This window comes from Aquarana catesbeiana, linkage group LG07, assembly GCF_042186555.1.
Source record: "Aquarana catesbeiana isolate 2022-GZ linkage group LG07, ASM4218655v1, whole genome shotgun sequence".
NCBI classification, from domain to species: Eukaryota; Metazoa; Chordata; class Amphibia; order Anura; family Ranidae; genus Aquarana; species Aquarana catesbeiana.
The window spans coordinates 340,670,309-340,690,073 of record NC_133330.1 but is presented as its reverse complement, the minus strand read 5'-3'; the positions used below and the strand labels follow the sequence as shown (position 1 = coordinate 340,690,073).

At 47.0% G+C, this 19,765-nt stretch overlaps 1 protein-coding gene and 1 pseudogene across 1 annotated transcript in view; one reads left to right on the top strand and one right to left on the bottom strand.

Annotated features, from left to right (window-relative positions):
* IPO13 (importin 13) overlaps window positions 1-19,765 on the top strand; it is a gene marked incomplete at both ends in the record, with an annotated part of 50,747 nt that overhangs the window by 6,459 nt on the left and 24,523 nt on the right. The window contains 3 exon segments of the mRNA XM_073593927.1: window positions 14,301-14,441; window positions 14,829-14,970; window positions 18,301-18,467. Coding sequence (XP_073450028.1) covers window positions 14,301-14,441; window positions 14,829-14,970; window positions 18,301-18,467 — 450 coding nt within the window.
* LOC141102419 (ragulator complex protein LAMTOR1 pseudogene) lies at window positions 1,007-8,984 on the bottom strand (annotated as a pseudogene).

Sequence of the window (19,765 nt, the reverse complement as noted above, 5' to 3'; positions counted from 1 at the left end):
GCTTCATCCGATTGCAAAGATGGATACCAGACAAGTCCTCTAGAAGAGCCGGGAGATGGCGGCTCTCGCCTTCAATGGACAGATCTGCATCATGTCTGGAGATTGAAGTATACAGCTGGTTGTGGTGAAGACCGATTGAAAAATCAGCCAAAAAAACAAGCCAAGTGCATCAAAACAAGGGAGGTGTGCCGACTGTTTTCTTAAGAAAGCAGCAAAGCCTGTCCCCTGCCAGCAAGCTGCAGAGAAGATGAGCTCTAATTCTGATGGGTTAAGCGGGACCTCTGCAGAGAGGACACTGCTTACACATAATAAGCCGAATATATATATATATATATATATATATATATATATATATATACATAACAACTTTTGCTTGGATGCACCTGAAATGTATTTAGCCAATCGCCGTGAGGTTGGGCTTTAGACTCCGTTCACACCTGAGCGACTCCAAATCGCGGGACGCTTGCACGACGCCGCCACTCCCCAATGACACCTCAAAACACGCCGCCATTGTGTGCAGTTTGCATGCAAATGGCAACGTGCGGCACTTGTCACTCAAAAAGGAGCTCCTTTTGCAGCGACGTTCGTTGCGATTTGCCACGATTGCCGCGCGCTATATTGCGTGACAATCACAACCCCGATTGGGGTGCCACTAAGCAGTTAACGGCATCGCACAAGCGTCCCGCGACTTGGAATCGCAGCGATTCGGAGTCGCTCGGGCGTGATCGGAGCCCCAATGTTTGCAGGAAATGGTGAGTTTCTATGAATTAGCTATAAAATGTCGGGCTGTGTTCCGGATCCCCCGCATACCGAGTGCTGGGCAGTGCAAAGACTGGTGTCTGAAGTCCCGGGGCAGAAAGCGGGGACCTGGGGGGGGTTTGGGGGGGACGACACCTTAGGTTCTGAGTAGAGAAGAAATGGAGGAGGGGGGGGGGAGAATGGGGGAGCCTGTGCGTTGAGTACAGAAAGTGGGGGGAGGGGTGAGCCCGTGTGCTGAGTAAGTGAATGAGGGGTGTGCGGGAATTAGGGAATCCCAAACTGTACAACAAGATCCTCCTTGGCATCCACACGGATCTGTGAAAGTGCACCGAAGGTGCAAGCTGCCATCTTTGAAACCTGCTGGATATCTGCATAAGGAACGGGGTTGCTGGCGAGTATTTGGTGTGGTTGGGCGGTGAGCAAGGGCAGAGGGGGCAACTTCTTCCAGTGCGTTAGGTTACTGCTGAGCTTCGCTAGCCGTGTGCTGTACTGCCTGGCTCTGTCCATACATTCATGCTGTTCCATCCCCTGGGACTCTACAGCCGATACGTCGATGATGTTCTGAGCCGTCCGGGCCAGGATCCGCGAGAGCAGCGCCTGCTCGTCCGTCCGGGCCGCCGGGTTATTGATGGAGTTGTGTTCTGCTCCATTGGGCGTCCTGTTGGGAAGCATCTGATTGGAGGGCAGCAGATGTTCCCTTTCACCCTGCTCCCCTTTGGCGGTGTCGGTCTCGCCGCTGTAGCAGCAGCCCGTGTCCTTCCCGGAGAGCCCACAGACTCAGCTCCCTCACATCCAGTATCTCCAGAAATCTAGAAAGAATTTTGGAAGAACAGTCATTTATGTCTAGTGTGGTTTACTGGACACATATAGATGATTGGTTTTATTTATTTTTTATAGGATCTCATCCTTTATTGGATCACATTATTTATTGGATCACTGTGCTATATTAAGGTTGATGGTAGCGCTTTTATTAACTTTTTTATACAGAGACAAGCCTCAAACCTTCTGGCACAAAGTCATTTGGAGTGATGAGACCATAATTGAGCTTTTTGGCCACAACCATAAACACTACATTTGGAGAGGAGACAACAAGGCTTATGATGAATGGTCCACCATTCCCACTGTGAAACACGGAGGTGGATCGCTGATGTTTTAGGGATGTGTGAGCTACAAAGGCACAGGAAATCTGGGCAAAATTGTTGTCCAGATGAATGCAGTATGTTATCAAAAAATCCTGGAGGAACATTTGCATTCATCAGCCAGGAAGCTGCGCATGGGACGTACTTGGACATTCCAACATGACAATGATCCAAAACACAAGGCCAAGTCCACCTGTCATTGGCTACAGCAGAATAAAGTGAAGGTTCTGGAGTGGCCATCTCAGTCTCCTGACCTCAATATCTGGGGAGATCTCAAACGTGCCGTTCATGCAAGACAGCCCAAGAATTTACAGGAACTGGAGGCTTTTTGCCAAGAGAAATGGGCAGCTTTACCATCTGAGAAGATAAATGATCCACAAATACCACAAAAGACTTCAAGCTGTCATTGGTGTTAAAGGGGGCAATACACGGTATTAGGAACTGGGGTATGTAAACTTTTTTTGATCAGGGTCATTTGGGTAGTTTCTGTTGCCATTATGATTTAAAAAGAGTAAACACAGCTGATTGATAATAAATGGCTTCAGCCAAACACTAACCATGAGTGAAAGAAATGTTTTTGTGTTATCATTCATAATCATAAATTCTGCCAGGGTATGTAAACTTATGAGCACAAATATATATATATATATATATATATACACATACACACACACACACACACACAGTGAGGACGGAAAGTATTCAGACCCCCTTACATTTTTCCCTCTTTGTTATATTGCAGCCGTTTGCTAAAATCATTTAAGTTCATTTTTTTCCTCATTAATGTACACACAGCCCCCCATATTGTACACACAGCCCCCCATATTGTACACACAGCACCTCATATTGTACACACAGCACCCCATATTGTACACACAGCCCCCATATTGTACACACAGCACCTCATATTGTACACACAGCCCCCATATTGTACACACAGCACCCCATATTGTACACACAGCACCCCATATTGTACACACAGCACCTCATATTGTACACACTGCACCCCATATTGTACACACAGCACCTCATATTGTACACACAGCACCCCATATTGTACACACAGCACCTCATATTGTACACACAGCACCCCATATTGTACACACAGCACCTCATATTGTACACACAGCCCCCCATATTGTACACACAGCACTCCATATTGTACACACAGCACTCCATATTGTACACACAGCACCCCATATTGTACACACAGCACCCCATATTGTACACACAGCCCCCCATATTGTACACACAGCACCCCATATTGACAGAAAAACACAGAATTGTTGACATTTTTGCAGATTTATTAAAGAAAAACTGAAATATCACATAGTCCTAAGTATTCAGACCCTTTGCTGTGACACTCATATATATAACTCAGGTGCTGTCCATTTCTTCTGATCATCCTTGAGATGGTATATATATATATATATATATTTATATTATCTCTATATTATCTCTATCTTGCATCTGACTACCAGTGGTGGTGGGGGAGTGTAATAGCAATGGGGTACCAGCGGTAGGGGGTGGGGGTTAATATTGCCATGGATACCACTGCTGGAGGTTATTATTGCAATCTCTGATGCTAGTGTTGGGGGTTATTATTGTGACCACTGACCACGTCCATGCTGGGGGTTTTGATGTAGAAATGTGTAGTGAGCTGGTTTGTGGATGGTATTGTACACATGTTTACTCGCCGTCTGCACTCCTCCTCCATACATTCTCCACATAGAGCTATGTCTGTGATATTCGGGCTGAGCAGCTCCGCTCTGAGCACAGCAGGTGATGAGATTCAGGGCAGCTCTGTGATTCGTCCAAAACCAGAAACCCGATCGTTTCCTCCTCCTTCCCACGTCAGCAGATCTGCAACTGCTTTAAATAGCTTACAGGGCCCAGGAGAAATTTTTATATATATATATATACCCCCCCCCCCCTTTAAAAGATACATGGAGGCTGCCACAACTAACCTCTCCTTAAAATGGCAGATATTTGGCTGTCCTAGACCAAGAGGAGAGAGACGTGGAATCGGGATCAATAATCGCTTCCCCAGAGGTACCATCTATCGGAATGGACCACAACTAGAACTTTTCCTAATATAAGAGACTTTAAAGTGTAACTAAAGGCCAAACTTTTTTTTTTTTTTTTGTTTTCTTTTAGTTTTGGATGGAGTGGAGATGGATTAGAACCCCTGTCAGTTTTTATTGCTGTCTGTCTTCCCGTTCGGAGGATTCGCCCTCTCTCTATTTGTAATGTTTACTGTTCTTACTGAAAAGTGAAAGAAAATTCCACATTTTGGGTTGTCCCCAGAACAGGAACAAAGGGGAAATCTTCCAATAGGGATACTAGTTCTGGTGACAACCAGCGATTCCCATACTTTTGGAGGGATTTCTCCTCACTTCCTGTTTGGCTGTGGGACAGGAAGTGAAGGCAAATCTCCCCAACGGGACACAGATGGCAAAAAGAAACTGACAGAGGTTATAACCCTCCCTTACTCTATCCAATATGCAACAAAATATGTTTGCCTTTTAGTTCTGCTTGAAAAGTACCCATGAGGAAAAATATCAATCCACAATTCAATCCGTATATAAAATGATTACATCACATCCTTAATAAAATTCCAAACTTACATAAATGCATAAATAAAGAGCAGACATAAATTCCACGTCCTATAATTTTGCTCCATAATATGTGTAACTTCCTTCACATCCATCTATTCAGTTGCTCTATTACTGATCATCAGTGGGGCAGGGGGGTAAATAGCAATGTAACTGACCACCAGCGGTGATTTTGGGGGGTATATATCTATCACTGTAGCTACCTGTGGTGGTTGAGATGGGGGGGGGGGTTAATTGACACTACAACTCACTACCAGTGGTAGGAAGTGGGGGTTAATAATACTGTAATACTGCCACAGATACCACTGTAGGAGTTATTATTGTAATCTCTGATGCCAGTGCTGGTGGGTATTTGTGTCCACTGACAGCAGCTCTGAGGGTTTTGATTGCCGCCACTGACACCAATGCTTGTGGTTATTATGTCCACCGACACCAATGTGGGAAATTATTGCGTCCGACGGCAACTCTCTGGTGGGGTGTTTGATTGCAGCCACTGCCACCAACGCTGGGGGTTACTATTGCTGCCATTGACACCAATGATGGGGCTTATTTTAATTCCACTTCCCCTTCAGTGTGCATTGCGATACGCAGCAAAAATGCAACAAGACTACAATTGTTTAGGAGCTGAGATGTGTTGCAACCCATTACTTTTGAATGGCTGTCTAACTTGAGGCAATGCATCTCAACATCTGCTGCTACTGAGGCTCTTTTGTAATTTTCAGGATGACAGCCAGAAGAGGAGAGCACAGAGAAGGAGAGGATGGAGTAGAGCAAAGAGAGGGGAAGGGGAGAGGAGAGGATGGAGTAGAGCACAGAGAAGGGAAGCGGAGAGGATGGAGTAGAGCACAGAGAAGGGAAGCGGAGAGGATGGAGTAGAGCACAGAGAAGGGAAGCGGAGAGGATGAAGTGAAGAAAGAGGAGAGGTGGAGAAGATGGAGGAGAGCATAGAGAAATGAAGGGGATAGGTTAAAAGGAGAGGACGGAGGAGGAGAGCATAGAGAAGGGAAGGGGAAAGTTGGAAAGAATGGAGTAGAGTATGGGGAGGGGAGTGGTGGAGAGGATGGAGTAGAGCGCAGAGAAGAGTAGAGGATGGAGTAGAGCACAGAGAAGAGTAGAGGATGGAGTAGAGCACAGAGAAGGGTAGAGGATGGAGTAGAGCTCAGAGAAGGGAAGTGGAGAGGTATAGAGGAGAGGATGGAGTAGAGCATAGAGAAGAAGGGAGGAGGAGAGCATAGAGAAGGGAAGGGGTGAGGTGGAGAGGATGGAGGAGAGTATAGAGAAGGGTAGAGGAGAGGATGGAGGAGAGCATAGAGAAGGGTAGGGGTGAGGTGGAGAGGAGAGGATGGAGGAGAGCATAGAGAAGGGTAGGGGTGAGGTGGAGGGAAGAGGATGGAGGAGAGCATAGAGAAGGAGAGGATGGAGTAGAGCAAAGAGAGGGGAAGGGGAGAGGAGAGGATGGAGTAGAGCACAGAGGAGGGAAGCGGAGAGGATGGAGTAGAGCACAGAGAAGGGAAGCGGAGAGGATGGAGTAGAGCACAGAGAAGGGAAGCGGAGAGGATGAAGTGAAGAAAGAGGAGAGGTGGAGAAGATGGAGGAGAGCATAGAGAAATGAAGGGGATAGGTTAAAAGGAGAGGACGGAGGAGGAGAGCATAGAGAAGGGAAGGGGAAAGTTGGAAAGAATGGAGTAGAGTATGGGGAGGGGAGTGGTGGAGAGGATGGAGTAGAGCGCAGAGAAGAGTAGAGGATGGAGTAGAGCACAGAGAAGAGTAGAGGATGGAGTAGAGCACAGAGAAGGGTAGAGGATGGAGTAGAGCTCAGAGAAGGGAAGTGGAGAGGTATAGAGGAGAGGATGGAGTAGAGCATAGAGAAGAAGGGAGGAGGAGAGCATAGAGAAGGGAAGGGGTGAGGTGGAGAGGATGGAGGAGAGTATAGAGAAGGGTAGAGGAGAGGATGGAGGAGAGCATAGAGAAGGGTAGGGGTGAGGTGGAGAGGAGAGGATGGAGGAGAGCATAGAGAAGGGTAGGGGTGAGGTGGAGGGAAGAGGATGGAGGAGAGCATAGAGAAGGGTAGGGGTGAGGTGGAGAAGGAAGGTGGAGAGCATAGAGAAGGGTAGGGGTGAGGTGGAGAGGAAGGAGGAGAGCATAGAGAAGGGTAGGGGTGAGGTGGAGAGGAAGGTGGAGAGCATAGAGAAGGGTAGAGGTGAGGTGGAGAGGAAGGAGGAGAGCATAGAGAAGGGTAGGGGTGAGGTGGAGAGGAAGGAGGAGAGCATAGAGAAGGGTAGGGGTGAGGTGGAGAGGAAGGTGGAGAGCATAGAGAAGGGTAGAGGTGAGGTGGAGAGGAAGGTGGAGAGCATAGAGAAGGGTAGAGGTGAGGTGGAGAGGAAGGAGGAGAGCATAGAGAAGGGTTAGAGGTGAGGTGGAGAGGAAGGAGGAGAGCATAGAGAAGGGTAGGGGTGAGGTGGAGAGGAAGGAGGAGAGCATAGAGAAGGGTAGAGGTGAGGTGGAGAGGAAGGAGGAGAGCATAGAGAAGGGTTAGAGGTGAGGTGGAGAGGAAGGAGGAGAGCATAGAGAAGGGTAGGGGTGAGGTGGAGAGGAAGGTGGAGAGCATAGAGAAGGGTAGAGGTGAGGTGGAGAGGAAGGAGGAGAGCATAGAGAAGGGTAGAGGTGAGGTGGAGAGGAAGGAGGAGAGCATAGAGAAGGGTAGAGGTGAGGTGGAGAGGAAGGAGGAGAGCATAGAGAAGGGTTAGAGGTGAGGTGGAGAGGAAGGAGGAGAGCATAGAGAAGGGTAGGGGTGAGGTGGAGAGGAAGGTGGAGAGCATAGAGAAGGGTAGGGGTGAGGTGGAGAGGAAGGTGGAGAGCATAGAGAAGGGTAGGGGTGAGGTGGAGAGGAAGGAGGAGAGCATAGAGAAGGGTAGGGGTGAGGTGGAGAGGAAGGTGGAGAGCATAGAGAAGGGTAGGGGTGAGGTGGAGAGGAAGGTGGAGAGCATAGAGAAGGGTAGGGGTGAGGTGGAGAGGAAGGAGGAGAGCATAGAGAAGGGTAGGGGTGAGGTGGAGAGGAAGGTGGAGAGCATAGAGAAGGGTAGGGGTGAGGTGGAGAGGAAGGAGGAGAGCATAGAGAAGGGTAGGGGTGAGGTGGAGAGGAAGGAGGAGAGCATAGAGAAGGGTAGGGGTGAGGTGGAGAGGAAGGTGGAGAGCATAGAGAAGGGTAGAGGTGAGGTGGAGAGGAAGGAGGAGAGCATAGAGAAGGGTAGAGGTGAGGTAGAGAGGAAGGTGGAGAGCATAGAGAAGGGTAGGGGTGAGGTGGAGAGGAAGGAGGAGAGCATTGGAGGTTGAGAGATTGGAAGAAAAGAAGAGAAAAAAAAAATAGGGAACGCAACAATGTCCAACCACGATGATGGAACTAGGGGCTTGTACATACTAGCAGTGCCCTCTAAAGAGAGATCTGTATTCAGTTTGCTCTTCTGAGAGCATTTCACAGGTGGTAAGGAGGCAGTTGTATTGCCTTTTTGCCACCTGCTTTAATGCCTTCAGTGACAGGGGGGCATCATTTTTTCCACAGCTGTGAAGCAAAACATTGCGGTTGCAGCATGTGTCCACCTCTGGCTGCTACTTCTGCGGTTAAAGGGGGGTAGCGATTTAAGGGAGGGGGCCTGAGTTCACACAGGGTGGGTGGGGGAAACCTCCCTGCATGATGGGTTCCACCAGCTCGGGCTCCCATCCGACTGTGGACATCTGTGTCTGCGACCCCCCCACCCCATGTATGAACGAGCCCTAAGATTAGGTCTAGATGTACGTCTGAACCCAGCCTACAGGTGTGAGAGCGTGCGGTGGAAATTGATGGGGCAGGTATTGTCCGTCCAGGGGTGACAGACCGTTGGGTGTTCATCAGTAAGGATAGAAGTGACTTCCTCAATGAGAAAAGTGTGATTGTCTTTATTTAAAGGGCCATATTGTTCCTGAATGTTGGGGGGGCGGGGTTGTCAGAATTGGATTGGACACTTGGGCTCTGATTACTTGTGACCGGCTTCCCTCTGATTCATAAATTCTACAATCTCCAGGATCCATTAGGACGTTTCCCCACCGGCTCCCCATACATCATTCATCGGCTTTTACTTCCATTATTAGCATTGTGGGAAATGCTGATGGCTCAGCTTAGTGTTAATGTTCTCGGCGGCCCCTCTGCTCTTGTCGTAGATCACCATCCATCTCTTCATGTACATATTGGACGCCTGCTGGGATACACAGCACAGGCCCCTCATTGCCCCCCCACCTGCCCCATCTTCCCGTCTTGACTATTAGCGCTGCCCGTTTTGAAGGTGTGCGCTGCTAAGGAGGGGGGGAGGGGGGGAGTTGCAGCTCTCTGCCTATCATCCAGCCATATGCACCCACCATCCCTGAGAACTGATACCCATCGTCACCGCGAAACGCCTCCTGATTGGTTTGCCTGACCTTCCAGTTGCTTGGCAACCATTTATCGTCTCCTCTGCCCTTCCTTTCCTCCTCACTCGGGTTCACACCAGCTACAATAAGGGAACTTTAATTGTGCAGTTCAGTTGCTGTATCCCAAAATCTCCCCCACCCCCACCCCCCCCCAATCCCCATCTGGAGAAAGCAGCTTTTGGATTAACCTGTTCACTGCTGGGCGAGGAATGCCGACCTCTGATGGTGTCATTGCAGGCTTTGCTGCATCCCTTTCCTTGGATGCCAGAACAGGGGATGATGGGAGAATTGTGCGCATGAACGCTCGGCTAGCTATAGCTTCAGCATACTAACACATTTACAGCAAGGTCAGGGAAAGGACGAGGGAAAATATTACAAACTGTACCCAGAATATACCATATGGGGGGGGGGGGAGGGGTTGCACTGGGTCCCGCTGGCTGGATCCTTTCATATTTGTAGACGCGCACACAAGGTTTTCCTATTATAAATATAACGAGGCTCGTTAACTTCCACAAAAACGAGGTACATGCTCCAGAAAACCCAGGGGGGGGGGGGGAGGGAAGGTCATCCCTTATTTGAAGATATTCCAAGCTCTTTTCTTCTTGGCAGTGAACACAGCAAGGTGCACGAAGATCAAAAATACCAAAAATACCCTATATACTCGAGTATAAGCCGAGTTTTTCAGCACTTTTTTTGTGCTGAAAGTGCCCCCCTCGGCTTATACTCGAGTCAAGCACTTTTCTGGTGCAAAGAATGACATTTTCCGAACCAACTTTGGGGCCCCGTATCTCGGGGCCACTTGGTGCTACTAACGCCAAATTTGGTGTGCAAACCCAGTGGAACTAGCACTACAACATATCCGAGATACGGGGCCCCAAAGTCGGTTCAGAAAATGACATTCTCTGCTGCAGAAAAGTGCTTGACATTTTCCGAACCAACTTTGGGGCCCCGTATCTTGGATATGTTGTAGTGCTAGTTCCACTGGGTTTGCACATCAAATTTGGGGTTCCTAGTACCAAGTGGTCCCGAGATACGGGGCCCCAAAATCGGTCAACTGTGTCCATCTGCAGCAATGTCATTTCGGGACCCTTTGGGTCCAGAGACCGCAAATTTTGGCTGCAGCTAGGGGGCATCTAGGAACCCTTAACTACCGAGTTTGAAGTTCGGGGGACCTATGGCTGCAAATGGGCACAGTGAGACTGCAAATGGGCATTGTTGACCCTCTTTTCCACTTACAGCAGCTGCACATTTCTCACCCTCGTCTTATACTCGAGTCAATAAGTTTTCCCAGTTTTTTGTGGTAAAATTAGGTGCCTCGGCTTATATTGGGGTCGGCTTATACTCGAGTATATACGGTAGTATATTTAACAGACCAAAAGAGAGCAAAATACAGAAATTCATTAGTGGGATAAATAAACATACACTTTAAATGTACTTGTAGAGTAAAAGTAATGCTAAAAGAAAAAGATCTATAAATTATATAATATATATCGGCCGCTGAACAATATAAAGGCATTGGGGATTGATTTACTAAAACTGGAAAGTGCAAAGTCTGGTGCAACTCTGCATAGAAACCAATCGGCTTCCAGGTTTTATTGTCAAAGCTTAAAGCGGAAGTCTGCCGAATTTTTATTATTTTTTTTTTTAAAAGTCAGCAGCTACAAATACTGCAGCTGCTGACTTTTAAAATATGGACACTTCCCTGTCCAGGGCGCCAGCGATGTCAGCACCCGAAGCCGATCTGTCCCTCGGCTCTCAGGTGGAGGCGCCGCCATCTTCGGTAAGGGAATCAGGAAGTGAAGCCTTGCGGTTTCACAGCATGGGTCCCTACTGCGTTGCGCGATCCCACTTGTCCCTGTTGTCTTCTGGGACCTATGTGTCTCCCAGAAGACAGCGGGGGGGGGGGGGGGTCGGCGGATATGGCATAGATCACCGCGGGTACTGCGGTGATCTATGCCCGGAAGTGGGAGCAAATACCTGGATTGTACAGGTATCTGCTCCCCCTGAAAGGTGCCAAATGTGACACCAGAGGGGGGAGGATTCCGAAAAGAGGAAGTTCTATTTTTGGGTGGAACTCCGCTTTAACTGAACAAGCTGAAGTTAGAAGCTGATTGGCTTCCATGCACAGCTGCACCAGATTTCTCACTCACCAGTTTTAGTACATCTCCTCCATTGCTGAGTTGTTGGCTCAGCCAAAGCTGGATCTCCCACAAAGTACACTAATCAGGGGGTCTCAACCTTCATGCTTCTGCAGCACAGTTGGTCAGGGCTGTGCACCTGCCTGTCCTTTCACAATGGAAGATGCTTGTAGACATTTGGGGGGAGAGATTTACTAAAACTGGAGAGTGCAAATCGGGCTCACTTCTGCATAGAAACCAATCAGCTTCCAGGTTTTATTGCTAAAGCTTAAAGCAGCGTTCCACCCATAAGTGGAACTTCCGCTCATTTGTCTCCTTCCCCTCACCGGTGCCACATTTGGCACCTTTCAATGGGGGGGGGGGGGGGGGGCGGATACCTGTTCTTTTTGACAAGTATCCTGTCCCCATTTCAGGGATTCTCGGGCGCGGCTGGTGATGTCACCACTCAGGTCTCTCCTCCTTCCCCCCCGCCGCCGGGCCAGTAGGAGAGCGCAGTGGGAGCCTCGTGCATGTGTAGTAGGGTTCCCGGCGTAAAGCCGTAATACTTCACTACCGGGTTCCCTTACCGGCAATGGCGGCAGCACCCAACAACTGATGGAAACAGTAGCTGCGGTGCCGACATCGCTGGATTCCAGGACAGGCAAGTGTCCTAATAGTAAAAGTCAGCAGCTGCAGTGTGTGTAGATGGTGGCTTTTAATTGTTGCAGTGGTGGGCGGAACTCCACTTTAATTGAACAATCTGAAGCTGATGGGCTACCATGCAGAGCTGCACCAGATTCTGAGTGCTCCGTTTTTAGTAAATCAACCACTTGGTGCCCGTTGGAGTCATACAGTATGGACCAGCGGTTCTTAACCCCATCCTCAGGGCCCACCAACAGGCCAGGTTTGCAAGATAACTGAAATACATCACAAGTGATATAATTTGCTGCTCAGTGGTTGCAGTATTCTAGTCTGCATCTCCCCCAAGGTAATACATAAAATCTGGCCTGTTAGTGGGTCCTGAGGACAAGAGTTGAGACCCACTGGTATGGACAATACCCAAGGAGGTGGCTTCTCTGGGCCCATTGAAATCCTTATCAATGTCCATCGAAGGGAAGGGGTAACCAAAGCTGGTGCCTTGCCTAAGATCCCATTCTGCCTTCATCCATCTCTAGGCTCAACCATTCGTATCATGAGGTGTAGGTGTACATCCCATAACGCAGAGAAATTCTGGGCCATCTCAGACAGGTCTCCATCTATACAGAGAATGTATAATAGATGAAGATGAGATATGGCAATGTGTATGTACCTTCTATGGTGGGGGGGGTCAACTGCTTTTGTCAACTTACTTCTGACCTCTGCAGTATTTACTACTGACTTCTGAACTCTGCATTACTACTGACCTCCTAACTCTACCTTGCTTGCTTCTGAACTCTGCGTTGTTTATCACTGACCTCTGAACTCTGTTACTACTAATCTCTGCCTTGTGCATTCCTTAATGCTGAACCCTACTTCACTTACTACTGACCCCTGAACTCTGTGTTACTTAGTACTGACCCCTGAACTCTGTGTTACTTAGTACTGACCCCTGCACTCTGCTACTTAGTACTGACCCCTGCACTCTGTTACTTAGTACTGACCCCTGCACCCTATGTTATTTACTACTGACCTCTGCATTTCTTACTGCTCACCTCTGTACTCTAACATCTGAGCTCTGTATTACATGCTACTTACTTTTCAACTTTGCATTAATTACTACTGACCCCTGCATTCAGGGTTGCATACTACTGATCCTTAAACTCTAAGTTGCTTCTGATCATTGCATGCCTCATTACTAACTCCTGACTCCCGAATTCTGCATTACTTACTACTGACCTCTGAACTGTGTGTTACTATTTACTTCTGAACTCTGCGTTCCTAATTTCCTACTTCTGAATGCTGCGTTACTTAGTACTGACCACTGCACTCTGTATTATTTACTGTTGAACTGAACTCTTGCTTTATTTACTACTGACCCCTACATTCTGTGCTACATATTACTGACCTCTGCACTACTTACTACTTCTGATCTCTGTGTTACCAAATTCCTACTTCTGAATGCTGCGTTACTTAGCAGTGTTAGCACTGACCTCTACACTCTTTTTTACTGTTAAACTCTGGCTTTATTTACTACTGACCTCCTCGCTCTGCATTACCTACTACTGACCTTTGCATTCTGCATTTCTACTGACCTCTGCATTACTTACTACTGACCTCTCGATCTGCTTTACTTACTACTGACCTCTGCATTATTTGCTACTGACCTCTGCATTGTGCATTTCTACTGACCTCTGCATTACTACTGACCCCTGCATTCTGCATTACTTACTACTGACCTCTGCATTACTTACTACTGACCTCTGCATTACTTACTACTGACCTCTGCATTACTTACTACTGACCTCTGCATTACTACTGACTCCTGCATTCTGCATTACTTACTACTGACCTCTGCATTACTTACTACTGACCCCTGCATTACTTACTACTGACCCCTGCATTACTTACTACTGACCCCTGCATTACTTGCTACTGACCTCTGAATTGTGCATTACTACTGACCTCTGCATTACTACTGACCCCTGCATTCTCTTACTTCTGAACTCTGCACTTCATACTGCTGACCACTGAAGTCTGTGTTGCGTACTGCTGACCTTTGCACTCTTCAAACCTGCATTACTTTTTTATTTGGGGCCTTGCTAGGTGATCTCCTTTAAAGTGGTTGCAAAGGTAATTTTTTTTTTTAAATAACAAATATGTCATATTTACTTGCACAGAAGAGCGGCCCCGATCCTCCTCTTCTCCGGTTACTGATGCTTAAACATTTTTTTACCTTAATTTAAGGAATGCATTCTGGTAAAAAATATTTAAGCCTTAGAACTACTTTAAACTAAAAATTGTGCTGCCCCGTGGTGACCTTTTGCTCTCCTCCATGTTGCGGTAGGTGTCCATCTCTCCAGGGTCGCCTACCCCTGCTCTACAGCACCATTGGGGGGGGCTGGCGGGTTGCTACGTCTGTGCCCGTCCTATCATTGCTTCATCATGGCTGGCACAGGAACCATGGGGAGGAAATCTTCTGCTGGTTCATAGATGGATCCAGACCTGCTGAGTTATGACCAATTAAATGTTTAACCCTTTCAGTGATGATTGGATGATCTCTGTGTAATATTTCTCGCTGTCTCCTTTTCCAGGTACGTCAACACGCTACTGAAGCTGATCCCCCAGGCGCTCGGCCTACAGGAACAGCTACAGCAAGCCGTGCAGAACGGCGACATCGAAACCTCGCACGGCATCTGCCGAGTTATAGTTGCACTCGGAGAGAACCATTCACGGTACGTAGGGATTCCTAATCCGCAAACCAAACTCCTGAACGGGTGGATGTGAGCATTGCACACCGATCAGGAGCAATAGGGTTCCCACCCGTCCGTCATTGTACAATGACACGGGAAACAGTTATATAATGGAGCCAATATTCATTTAATTCAGAATACAAAGCTCACCACCAAAGAGAACTGTTCATGTGATTTGTAGTAAAGCACATATTCTTTTATTATGATATTGTAATTCAAGTTCTGTTGTCCCTCATTGGTCAGTCTGAGTTTCTTCAAAAAGCTACAATGTGTAGCTCTACATTGCCTTCCTCAGTCACAGATAACTATTGTTCATTGTATCAGCTGCAGAATCTCCAATCTTCTCTCTCTCTCTATCCTCCGTCACAGGGCTCTCTTGGATCAGGTGGATCACTGGCAAAGTTTTCTGGCACTGGTTAATATGATCATGTTCTGCACTGGTATTCCGGGTCATTATCCAGTCAACGAAACCACCAGCTCCCTCACGCTGACCTTCTGGTACACGCTGCAGGTTTGTACGCTTTCTTCATTGTGTCATCATCGTCGTCATCATCATCATCGTTCAGCTCAGTCAGCGGGGCTTCTGGATAACCCTTTTTTTGTATCTGTGAACTTCCCTTACAGTGCATCCGGAAAGTATTCACAGCGCTTCACTTTTTCCACATTTTGTTATTTTATAGCCTTATTCCAAAATGGATTACATTCATTATTTTCCTCAAAATTCTGCAAACAATATCCCATAATGACAACCTGAAAGAAGTTTGTTTGAAATCTTTGCAAAATTATTAAAAATAAAAAGAGAAAAAATCCCATATACAGAAGTGTATACAGGCTCCTCCCATGTACATAAGTAGCACAGACTCCTCCCATGTACAGAAGTATCACAGACTCCTCCCATGTACAGAAGTATCACAGACTCCTCCCATGTACAGAAGTATCACAGACTCCTCCCATGTACAGAAGTATCACAGACTCCTCCCATGTACAGAAGTATCACAGACTCCTCCCATGTACAGAAGTATCACAGACTCCTCCCATGTACAGAAGTATCCCAGGCTCCTCCCATGTACAGAAATATCCCAGGCTCCTCCCATGTACAGAAGTATCCCAGGCTCCTCCCATGTACAGAAGTATCCCAGGCTCCTCCCATGTACAGAAGTATCCCAGGCTCCTCCCATGTACAGAAGTATCCCAGGCTCCTCCCATGTACATAAGTATCACAGACTCCTCCCATGTACATAAGTATCACAGACTCCTCCCATATACATAAGTATCACAGTCTTTGCTCAATACTTTAGTGAAGCTCCTTTGGCGTCAATTACAGCCTCAAGTCTTTTTGAGTATGATGCTACAAGCTTGGCACACCTATTTTTGGGGAGTTTCTCCCATTCTTTGCAGGACCTCTCAAGCTTCATCAGGTTGGATGGGGAGCGTCGGTGCATCAGCCATTTTCAGATCTCTCCAGAGATGTTCAAGTCTGGGCTCTGGCTGGGCCACCGAAGGACATTCACAGAGTTGTTATCTTGGCTGTGAGCTTAGGGTCGTTGTCCTGTTGGGAGATGAACCTTCGCCCCAGTCTGAGGTCCAGAGCGCTCTGGAGCAGGTTTTCATCAAGGATGTCTCTGTACATTGCTGCATTCATCATTCCCTCGATCCTGACTAGTCTCCCAGTTCCTGCTGCTGAAGAACATCCCCACAGCATGATGATGCCCCCATCATGCTTCACTGTAGGGATGGTATTGGCCAGGTGATGAGCGGTGCCTGCTTTCCTCCAGACATGACGCTTACCATTCAGGCCAAAGAGTTCAATCTTTGTTTCATCGGACCAGAGAATTTTGTTTCTCATGGTCTGAGAGTCCTTCAGGTGCCTTTTGGCAAACTCCAGGTGGGCTGTCATGTGCCATTTACTGAGGAGTGGCTTCCGTCTGGCCACTCTACCATACAGGCCTGATTGGTGGAATGCTTAAGAGATGGTTGTTCTTCTGGAAGGTTCTCCTCTCTCCACAGAGAAACACTGGAGCTCTGTCAGAGTGACCATCGGGTTCTTGGTCACCTCCCTGACTAAGGCCCTTCTCCCCCAATCGCTCAGTTTGGCCGGGCGGCCTGCTCTCATTTATGGATGATGGAGGCCACTGTGCCCATTGGGACCTTCAATCCTGCAGAAATGTTTCTGTACCTTTCCCCAGATCTGTGCCTCCATACAATCTTGTCTCAGAGGTCTACAGACAATTCCTTGGACTTCATGGCTTGGTTTGTGCTCTGACATTCACTGTTAACTATGGGGCCTATATATGGACAGGTGAGTGTTTCCAGATCATGTCCAATCAACTGAATTTACCACAGGTGGATCCAATCAAGTTGTAGAAACATCTCAAGGATGATCAGTGGAAACAGGAGGCACCTGAGCTCAATTCTGAGTGTTATGGTAAAGTCTGTGAATACTTATGTACATGGGATTTTTTTTTATATTTAACAGATTTGCAAAGAGTTCAAAGAGTTCAGAGTTGTCATTATGGGTTATTGTTATGGTATTGTAGAATTTTGAGGAAAATAATGAATTGAATCCATTTTGGAATAAGGCTATAACATAACAAAATGTGGAAAAAGTGAAGCACTGTGAATACTTTCCGGATGTGCTGTACATATCTGCTTCAAGTGATTCCGTTGGTAGTATAAAGACTTCAAAATAAGGTCTGCCTGTAAAAAAAGGGGTTCTTCTTTTTTTTTTTTTTTTTTTTTTATAAAAAAAATATGAAAAAATCAAATTTCTTCATAAAATAGGCCAATATGTATTCTGCTACATATTTTTGGTAAAAAATCCCAATAACTGTATATATTAGGTTTACATGAATGTTATACCATCTAGAAATTATGGCATATATTTATGGAATTTATTTTTTTGAATGGCTTCCAGCCAGGACACACCCCCAACACATTTCACTCCGCCCCTCGGAGCTTAGTCATGGGAAATCGTTAGTTTAGCATTAGCTTTGTCTTTTAGCTTTTTAAAAGCTGTATTTAGTGGATTACTTGGGTTGCCTGGCAGCCAACTTACCTTTGTAGCTTTCAGGGTATTCCTTTTTTACTAAGGGATCTTTGGTGAAGGAGGATTTGTACATAATCCCTGAAACGCGTTGTCTATCAGCTTTTGATACACCCTTTTATTCTGACAAATATTATGTCTGGAGCAATCCCTACAGCTTGGACCTCTCTCTTTTAAAAATAAGCCCAGGTCTTATATTAATTTTGGCAACAAAAGACACAGTAGGGCTTATTTTCGGGGTAGGTCTTACCATGTAATGTGCTGTATTCTCTCCCCCTGCCTGACAGGAATCGCCCGTGTGAACTGAGTTAAAATGCTTGTAAAATCCTATAATCCACTTTATTACAGTATTCTATAATGTACAATGTGTGTGTTTATGTAATATAATACCTTCGTTATAGTGCCAGTCTGCGCTTCTGTGACCCGCCGGAGCTCTCTTCCCCACATTTATATTACAGAAACACACACATTGTACATTATATATACTACTGTAATAGAGCGGGTTATAGGATTTTACAAGCATTTTAAACTAGGGCTTATTTTCGGGGTAGGGCTTATATTGCAGCCCTCCTGGAAAATAACGCTAGGTCTTATTTTCGGGGAAACACGGTATACTAGTAAAAGTCCATATAATCCGAATCCTCAAAAACCATGTCAGGGTCCTACGAGGAAAGAGACCACTGCCATCTCACTTAATTTGAACCTTCATCAATTCCAGCAACTCACACATCTAAGTTCAGTCCATCACATGGGTCATTCTCAGTCTTTCATCCTCTCCCCCCCCCCCCCCCCCCACAGGACGATATCTTGTCTTTTGAGACGGAGAAGCAGACGGTGTATCTGCAGGTGTATAGGCCAGTCTATTTCCAGCTGGTGGATGTGTTGTTGCAAAAGGCGCAGTTCCCTGCTGACGACGAGTATGCATCCTGGTCCTCTGATGAGAAGGAACAATTCCGAATCTACAGGTACTGAAATAATATAAAGATGATAATGGTTTTTATTTTAAAGTGTTTTTTGTTGTCATATCTGTGCACATATAATACTGTTGATAGGAATAGCGGGGCCTTTAGAATAAAAGAGACAAAAGACATTCGATATCGGAAATCATAATCTTTCAAAAACTTTAGAATGAACACCTAAATAATTTAAGTGATTTCCCTTAAAATAAATGGTTTAGCATCATAATTTGTATTGTTGTTTCTGGTGTTGTCACAATCTGGGGCGTAGATACGGAAGGGGGTTAAGGGGGTCCGAGCCTTCCTCTAAAGCATCCAGGAAGCAGCAGCTAGAAACGCAAGCTATTGCAGTGTGTGCAATTAAAAGGATACTAAAGATTACCTTTTTTAAAAAAACTATTTTATAAAAAAAAAAAAATAGGTTTTTACTTACCTGCTCTATGCAACAACATCACACAGAGCGGTCCCTTACCTCTTCTTTACCAGTCCCCCACCAGTGCTGTCTGCATCTTCTTCCTGTGGTGCCCCAAAGTAACCCATGTGTATGGGGGCAATAGTGTGGGTGTGCTCCTGAGCCGGGCTGTGTGCGTCCATAGATGCCCCCTGCTCTCTCCTCAAAACATATGATTATAGGAGACGGGTAGGTGTTTAGCGGGGGGGGGTTAGTAAAGGTATGTCATGTGATCTCCATCCACTTGCCAGGCAGTGGTGGTATGGCAGTGGCACATTTCCCTGAACTGTTGCTGGACAGTGGTGATATGGTGGAGGCACATCCCTCAGGACTGTTGCTGGGCAGTGGTGGAATGGTGGAGGCACATCTCTCAGGACTGATGCTGGGCAGTGGTGGTATGGTGGAGGCACATCTCTCGGGGATGTTGCTGGACAATGGTGGAATGGTGGAGGCACATCTCTCGGGACTGTTGCTGGGCAGTGGTGGAATGGTGGAGGCACATCTCCCGGGACTGTTGCTGGGCAGTGGTGGTATGGTGGAGGCACATCTCTCGGGAATGTTGCTGGGCAGTGGCGGAATGGTGGAGGCACATCTCTCAGGACTGATACTGGGCAGTGGTGGTATGGTGGAGGCACATCTCTTGGGAATGTTGCTGGACAGTGGTGGAATGGTGTAGGGGCATCCCCATGGACCATCACTGGGCAGTGGTGATATGACAAAGGTGTGTCTCTCAGGACTGTTGCTGGGCAGTGGTGGTATGGTGGAGGCACATCTCTCGGGAATGTTGCTGGACAGTGGTGGTATAGTGGAGGCACATCTCTCGGGAATGTTGCTGGACAGTGGTGGAATGGTGGAG